The 8,822-nt window shown below is 42.8% G+C and overlaps 1 protein-coding gene across 2 annotated transcripts in view; it reads right to left on the reverse strand.

Annotated features, from left to right (window-relative positions):
• Positions 1-8,822, reverse strand: part of LOC109846225 (AT-rich interactive domain-containing protein 5-like) — a 23,609-nt gene that overhangs the window by 12,900 nt on the left and 1,887 nt on the right. For both annotated transcript variants that reach the window (XM_020415457.1, XM_020415451.1), the window contains exon 3: positions 8,306-8,358. In XM_020415457.1, the coding sequence (XP_020271046.1) occupies positions 8,306-8,358 (53 nt within the window). The remainder of the gene's footprint in view (positions 1-8,305; positions 8,359-8,822) is intronic.

Genomic DNA, 8,822 nt, shown 5'->3' on the forward strand with positions numbered 1-8,822 from the left:
AAAGAGATGCAATATTCTTATAATCAAGTTTTACCAGAGGGTGTAACCGGCTTCAAGAGTATTTTGAGAGAGAGGGTATCACAATTTTTTCGTGTAAAATATTATAATTTGGTGATGGTAGTGGATTGTTTTCAATCCTAAGGTTTTCCCTGTTAAGGGCATTTCATGTTAAATATTGTGTCATTTTATTTATTGCACTTGTTGATTTTTGAGGTTTTTATGAGTTCTAAAAATCTCAACAAGTGATATAGAGCGGGGTTTGACAAGTCGTGAAGGTTCAAGCGATGTGTAATTGGTGAAGCATTGGAGATTGATGGAGCGGGGATCGACACCAGCAAAGTAGACACACAGTAGATGGCAGAAGCGCTGCCAAGAGTTGGGTTTGTTAGTCTCTGTTTGCGTGAAAAGTTAGAGAGGAGTCACGTGAACAGCACATGAAGAAAATATAAAAAAACAAAGATTACTGTAGTAGGCAGCGATTGTTCATGTGGGTGAGGGAAATAATATCTGATGGCACAGATTGATTTGTCTTCTAATCGGGGAACTGGAGGCAGACTTTGACGATACAGGAGTTGTTCCTCGGTTTTTTTGACGTGTTGAGTTTGTTTTTAATGCCAATTCCACCAAATTCAACTTCTAGAGTGACTGATTTGAATACGGTTGTTGTTAGAGGATGGTGATATCTTCTGATCCGAAGTTCAATATTCCGCTATTTAACGGTAAGATAATTTTTTCAATATGATAGTACACGATTGAAGACCTTCTGGTGCAACAGGGTGTTGATCAAGCTTTGCAGGAGAAACCCGAAGGGAGGATGATGAATGGAGTTTCATGCAAAGGAAGACGAACAACACAATTCGTTTGGCACTCATTCCCAAGATTAAGTACAACGTTATGCATGAGACTACGCCAAGGGGGTTGTGGGCCAAGCTCGAAGGAATTTATGCGTCAAAGTCGATGACCAACCGATTGTGTTTGTGGATAGTTTCACTCATTGAAGATGGAAAAAGATACTGCAACTCAAGACCATATCAATGCCTTTAATCAGCTAGTATGTCAACTTACGAATATTGATTAGAAGATTAAAGAAGAATAGCAAGTGCTACTCCTGCTGTCTTCCCTAACGGAGTCGTATAATCCATTGGTTCAGACAATAATTGTGGGCAAACAGACTCTGAAATTTGATGATATGACAGCACTCCTACGTGAGAACGAAAAAATGATGGGAAAGGAAAGCGCAACTAATGATAGTGAGAATGCACTAGCTTTTGAATGTTCTAATCGAGGGAGAAGTAAGGGGAGATGTGACAGTTATTGATGAATGTCAAAATCTCAGGCCCAAGACGATAGCAAAAAGGAGTGCTACTGTTACAGAGAGAAGGGCCACATTTAGTTCAGATGTTCAAAGATGCAAGATGATTTGAAGAACATTAGACAGATGAAGATTTAAGAAAATGAAAAGAAATTCTCGGCAGTTGTGTGTGATGAAAATATGGTGTTAGTGATGGAAAGTACTAACACTAATGCGAGTAACACTTAGGTATTAGAGTCTGCAAACATCTATGCATGTTTGCAACAACAAAGAGTGTTTAGACAGATTGAAGACATATTAAGAATTTAGTGATGTGATCGTTAGAAATAATAAGAATATGAAGGTTGAAGATGTTGGGAGTGTTCAAAGCTTCACACTAGGAAGGTCGAAATACTTCGTCATGTGACATGTGTTGTCGTGTGGTGCTAATTTAATTTCGTTGGCTGAGATGGCATTGCATGGGTACAATTATATGGGTGAAGGAGACGTGCAAAGTGTATAAATATGGTGTATAAAGTGTTGATAAGTTAATGTAATTGTGGGATATTAGAGGGGTTTTTATGTAAATGTGTGTGTAAGGCTATATAAGCTAAGCTATTCTATCAATAGAAATCATCTTTTAACCCTATGCTTTCAACATGGTATCAGAGCCATAAACCTAGCCGCCTCTCCACCATTCTCCGTCCAGATACAGCCTTGACAAGGAGGTCCTGAGCCCCGACGACGAGGTCCCGATCGTGACGACAACCTGAAGCTCTCGGACCCCTGACGGCAACCTGATCGCGACGACCGACGACGAAGCCGCTGAAGCCCTAGCTCTCGATGAAGCTGTTGTGGACTTGACGAAGTTGACGACCTGACGAAGCCCCGACCTGAGGAAGCCACTGTGGAAACCCTAGCTCTCAATGAAGGCTGGCCAAGAACAGAGAGGAGATGGGAGGTCTGCTATGGGATCCTGGTTTGTTTTCTTTTAAAGGAGTTCTCTTTATTAGAAGATTAAATAGTTGTGTTGCGATCTTGGTGCGGTGAGCGTGGAAGATGGCTGGGGTGTGCTTTCTGGAAGAGAACGAGCAGGGGGTTTCATTTATAATTGTGCAGTAATGGGTTGTTGAGGTGAAAATAATAATTTATGCCACGATTGGAGGAAGAGGATTGAGTATCTGGTAATATCTTGTGGATTGCATTGGTGTGAGGAAACTGAATACAAGTTGGATCGATGGCGGAGACTGACAGTAATCCGATGGAGATCATCAAAAAATTGAATCCTGAGGAGATCTTAACATTGATGCAACTGATGAGGTTGTCGGCGGGAGAGGGCTCGACAAAAACACCACCCAAGAAGGTGGAGCTTCCACCTATCGATGTAAAGCTTGATGGACCCGCGACATATCTGAGTTGGTCACGTCGGGTGAAATATACCCTTACCGAGAGGAGCCTGGAGGGATATCTGACGAGGGAGAAGACTGAGCCAGCTAAGGGTTCCGCAGGGTTAGATGAGTGGAAGTCCACTCATATGTTGGTGTACATCTGGCTTCTGAATTCTGTAGTCCAACCAATTGCTGCCACAGTGGATGACCTTGGGAGGGTGCAGGATGTTTGGGAGAAGCTGAGGAGGACCTACGATGGGGTGGGGAATAACCTGAGGGTATTCCAAATCGAGAAGGTGATCAGCGCTATAGTCCACGGAGAGAGGACTGTACAGGAGTACGCCACAGAGCTGGAGCGCTTGTGGATCGATCACGATCACTTCTCGCCCCTAGCGAGCTGCAAGGACTCGGAGTGCAAGGAGCGCGAAGCCTCTTTGCAGAAGAGGATCATGTTATTTCTCCGAGGCTTGGCTCCAGTGTATGAGCAGAGGACGACATTGCTACTAACCCAGACGAAGATTCCACCACTGGAGGTAGTCTCGGCCATGATACAGGAGAGGCGTATCAGGCTACTGGCTGGGACAGGTGGACTTACAGGGGAGAAGTCTGCACTGGTGGTCTCCAACCCAGGTAACACTGGATTCAGAGGGGAGACCAGGTAGTGCTTCAACTACGGAGAGGTAGGACATCTAAGACAGATGTGCCCTAAGCCACCCAAGGAGAAGGACTGAGATGGACGTGGTCAGGCTGGAGATCGTGGCCGTGGCCGTGGAGGCAGGCGAGGTGGAAGAGGAGGCCACCGGGAAAACTTGACGGTGACAGAAAGGGAAGAAGCTGAGATGATCTTCACTGATGAGGATCGGGCGCTCTTGACAGCACTGAGGAAGCAGAGAGCAGTAGGTGATGTGTCTGAGGAGGCATCTACTACTTTTTTTGAAGGAAACTAGGCCAATTACGCCCTTCGCGCACACCCAAATAAGGGAAGATCTACCATCTGGATAATGGATTCTGAAGCATCCAGACATGTGATAGGTAATGTCAGTGAGTTCTCATCTTACACTCACTTGGCAGAAGCAGAGAGCATCCAGATCGCTGATGGTACAGCACAGGCTGTGATTGGTAAGAGCACTGTTAGTTGTACAGGTTCTATAACTTTATCTAATGTTCTGCATGCTCCTTCATTTCCTGTTAGCCTGTTATCCATTAGTGTCATTATCCTCTAACTAAATTATATTGTTTCTTTTGACATTCCTAAGGTGGTCTTCCAGAAGAAGAGGACAAGACAAAGACTTAGGACTGGGACATGACGTAACGGGCTGTGATACCTGGACCGCAAAGGGATGGACTCAGCACTGACATCTGTAGTTGAGAGGACGGGAGCAAGAGGAGCTAAAGTGTGTGCAGAAGATGAGTTGATACTCTATCATCAACGAACAGGACCCCTGTCATTCGGTATTTTGGGAAAATGTATCCAATTCTATTTGAAAAAGTAAATAAGCAGAAACTTTAGTGTGATGCTTGTGAGTTTGGAAAGCTTACTAGAAGCTCCTATGTTAGTTCGGGTAGTAGGAATTCTTGTAAGTTTGAAGTAATACACTTTAATGTATGGGGACCCTACCCAGTAAATTCTATAAATGGATGCAAGTTTTTTGTTACATTTATTGATTGCTTCTCTAGAGTCACTTGGGTGTATCTTATAAAAAACAAAAGTGATGTAGTTGGTTGTTTCAAAGATTTTCATAAGCACGTCCAGACTCAGTACTGTGCAGTAGTAAATGTGTTGAGGTCGGATAATGGGACAGAGTACACCAACAGAACACTTGGGGAGTATCTATCAGCTCAGGAGATTCTACATCAAACTACATGTCCATACACCCCAGCCCAGAATAGGGTAGCAGAGAGGAAGAACAGACATCTCCTAGAAGTTGCTAGGAGTATGATGATGGCGATGAATGTCCTAAAGATGTTGTGGGGACAAGCAGTCTTGACTGCTGCTCATTTAATCAACAGGATGTCTTCGAGTGCGTTGGACTGGAAGTCACCTCGTGAGACACTAAAAGGAGATAACGGGGGCCTACCATTGAAGGTATTTGGCTGTGTGTGCTTTGTGAAGGACAACAGACCATCGGTTGGGAAACTAGACCCTAGGACCGTGAAGTGTATATTCGTGGGATATAATGGCACCAAGAAAGGGTATGTTTGCTGGAGCCCGGTGGAGAAAATGTTGTTTGTCAGCATGGATGTGCGGTTTCGAGAGCTCGAGCCGTACTATACAGTGGAGGTTACTTCACCTTTTGGCGACTTGCCTAATACTGGAGGTATGAGGTGAGGGAGAGAATGATGAGAGCTCAATGGGGTTAATCCCAATTTCGATTACGTACTCAAAGGAGGAGGATGAAGACGAAGGGAAGGAGGAGACAAGGGGTGTTAGGCCTACAACTCAGGGGTAGTTACTTACATACAGTAGGAGAGGTAAGGAGCCAGAGGTGCTTACAATGACAGTGACAGTGCCAGTGCCTAGTCCCCCGTCCAGCTCTACTCCAACTCCTGAGACACCTACACTACCCTCCACCTCAGGTAATACCATTCTTACTCCTACCCCTCTTCCCACTCCAATATCAGTAAAGAGGACTACTCGCAGTAATACGAAAAATCCTCCTCAGAGATATGGTTGGGATCTAGCTCAATTTGTTTCCTATTCTCACATATCCCCTTCACATGGAGCACTCATTATATCATTAGATTCTGTTATTATAACTAACTGGCAGGATGCTAAGAAAGATCCAAAGTGGAAGGCAGCTATGCATGAGGAGCTGGGAGCTCTTGAAAAGAGCCACACTTGAGAATTAGCGACACTGCCAGCAGGGAAAAGAACAGTGGGATGCAAGTGGGTGTTTACCGTGAAGCAGAATCCGGAAGGGAAGGTTGAACGATACAAGGCACGACTGGTAGCAAAAGAATACAGCCAGACATACGACATTGACTACGATGAAACTTTTACACCAGTGGCGAAGATGAGTATTGTTCAGACGTTGATTTCTCTGGTAGCAAATGGTGGATGAGAACTATACCAACTGGATGTGAAGAATACGTTTCTTCATGGAGATCTAGTGAAAGAGGTGTATATGGAGATACCACCTGGATATGGCACAGGATAGACAGTGGGTAAGGTCTGCAGGCTAAAGAAGTCTCTTTATGGGCTGAAACAATCCCCTCGAGCATGGTTTGACAGGTTCAGGAGAGCCATGGTTAGTATGGGATACAGACAGATCAATGTCGATCATACTGTATTCTTCAGAAGAAGTAGGGGTCACGTCACTATGTTGACAGTGTATGTGGATGACATGATCATCACAGAGGATGATGAGAAGGAGATTGCTCAGCTCAAGGTAAGATACAGTGTATGTGGATGACATGATCATCACAGAGGATGATGAGAAGGAGATTGCTCAGCTCAAGGTAAGATTGAGCAAAGAATTCGAAGTGAAGGATCACAGAGGATGATGAGAAGGAGATTGCTCAGCTCAAGGTAAGATTGAGCAAAGAATTCGAAGTGAAGGATCCGGGTCAGCTTCGATACTTTCTTGGGATAGAGATAGCTCATAGACCTAAGGGGATTGTTCTCACCAAAGGAAGTATGCACTGGATCTTCTTGCAGAAATGGGGATGTTGGGGTGCAAGCCTACTACTACACCGATTGATCAGAGTCTCAGGCTGAGTGCTGAGGCAGGAGAACATGTTGATCGTGAGAGATATCAGAGATTGGTGGGCAAACTAATCTACTTGAATCACACACGTCCAGATATCTCATTTGCGGTAAGCGTGGTGAGCCGCTACATGCATGACTCGAGGAAGGATTATATGGATACAGTATACCAGATACTGAGATATCTGAAGGATGCCCCTGACAAAGGACTAAGGTTCAAGAGGAGTGACCATGTGAACATTAAGGACTACTGTAACTCATATTGGGCTAGCTGCAGAGATGATCGGAGGTCTACCTCAGGGTATTGCATATTTGTAGGAGACAACTTCCTGGAAAAGCAAGAAGCAACCTGTGGTGGTAAGATCAACAGCTGAAGCAGAGTACAGAGCGATGACCTTAGAGGTTGCGAAGTTGATGTGGCTGAAGAGCATGCTGGTAGAGCTGAATCTTGACCAAGGGACCAAGATGAGTTTGTGATGCGATAACAAGTCAGCTATCAGCATCGCCAACAACCCAGTTCAGCATGACAGAACTAAGCACATCGAGATGCGATAACAAGTCAGCTATCAGCATCGCCAACAACCCAGTTCAGCATGACAGAACTAAGCACATCGAGATTGATAGATTCTTCATCAAGGAGAATCGCCAACAACCCAGTTCAGCATGACAGAACTAAGCACATCGAGATTGATAGATTCTTCATCAAGGAGAAGCTGAATAGTGGGCTACTAGAGTTAGGCCATGTTCCAACTAAGGAGTAGGCTGCAGACTGCTTGACTAAAGGACTTAGCTTAGTAGATCTAGCTAGAGGGTGTGACAAGAATGGCTTAATAGATATCTTTCGCCCATCTTGAGGAGGAGTGTTGAGAAGTTGTAATTGAGGGATATTAGAGGGGTTTTATGTAAATGTGTGTGTAAGGCTATATAAGCTAAGCTATTCTATCAATAGAAATCATCTTTTAACCCTATTCTTTCAACATAAAGAATAGCAATCATATTTGCTATTTAGATCGACATTCTGTTAATGGTGCAAGTGACTTCTCTCAAATTTTTGTCCACAAGGGAGAGGTGAAGAACGAAAAGATAAGAGCGAGTTTTTTCTAAAGCCATTGAAATACTTGGAGATTTTTTGTTGAGGGAAGATATGTTGGGTACCAACTCAAATACCAAGTTAGGTCCAAATTTGAAGGCTAGGCCCAATCCTAATAGTTTTCTTAGAGACCAAATTGACAGTTTTGTTGGAGGCCAGGTTGACTTGGTGGACAAGTTAGAGATATCTTTAAATAAGACATTCTATTCTAGGGTTTTTTAGTAGAGAGAGATAAAATATTCTTGTAATCAGGGTTTAACAGATGGCATAACCGGCTTCAAGGATATTATAAGAGAGGGAGTTTTGCAGTATTTGTCCATGCAAAAGATTTTAATTTGGTGGTGATAGTAGATTGTTTTCGATCCCGTGATTTTCCCTATTTGAGGGTTTTCTACGTTAAATATTGTGTAATTCTATTTGCTATGTTTGTTGGTTTTCAAGGTTTTTACAAGATCTAAAAATCCCAACAACAAAAGTACAGTGTATAACATATCGTCATAGAAGGCAATAAACTACCACCACATCTGTTACTAGAATGTTTTATCATGTTCCTATACTGCCATAATTTAAATCTCAAATACATCTTAATCAGCTAGATATCAGCACTAATTTCTTTTACAACTTTCAGGATAATAGTCCGCAGGAAGAAAATATTGTCTTTATGTATGTATTATTTCATTGATGCCATTGTTGTGATAGTGAGTAAAATAAAGCACATAGAATGCAAAATGAATCAGATGGCTGGCAGTTATGCTTTCATCCAGTAATTAGGAGTGAACAAGAAAACACATAGCAACATCACAGAAGATGAATTGCATGCACAATCTTACTTTGGTGGTTTGAAAGATTCTCCCACTTGACGCCATAACTTGCAGGCTGTTACCTGAAGATGCAATTGATTCACTTGTTAGGTTAGTTGCACAAAACGCACACCAGAACTAGCAATCTTAGATATTTGTTGATGTCTCCAGGAAGCAATAAATTAACTAGTACATAATGCTCATGTGATTGATATGGCCTATGTATATCAGATAACTATCCAACTTCCTGATATTTAGACAGTTCCTGCTCCTTATGGTGTATAATTAATCCACCTTCAATTTCAACGTACAATAAAGAACCAAAAAACTTCAAGAGCAGGCATAAAGAATGTATAAGGTGAAGTATTACAAAACCCTAAATTAGCAAGATCTCAAAGCTTTTGTTCAAAAAGGCACAGACACGTTGCAAATAATTTCAGAAAAAGTTTTGTTGGATAGTGAAGATTGAGAAGCATGATGCTACTGACTAATGGACAGCAAAGGAGGCACACATATCAAACCAGCTTTTTTTTTTTTTTTGGGGGGG

This window comes from Asparagus officinalis, chromosome 1 (assembly GCF_001876935.1).
Source record: "Asparagus officinalis chromosome 1, Aspof.V1, whole genome shotgun sequence".
Lineage (NCBI taxonomy): Eukaryota > Viridiplantae > Streptophyta > Magnoliopsida > Asparagales > Asparagaceae > Asparagus > Asparagus officinalis.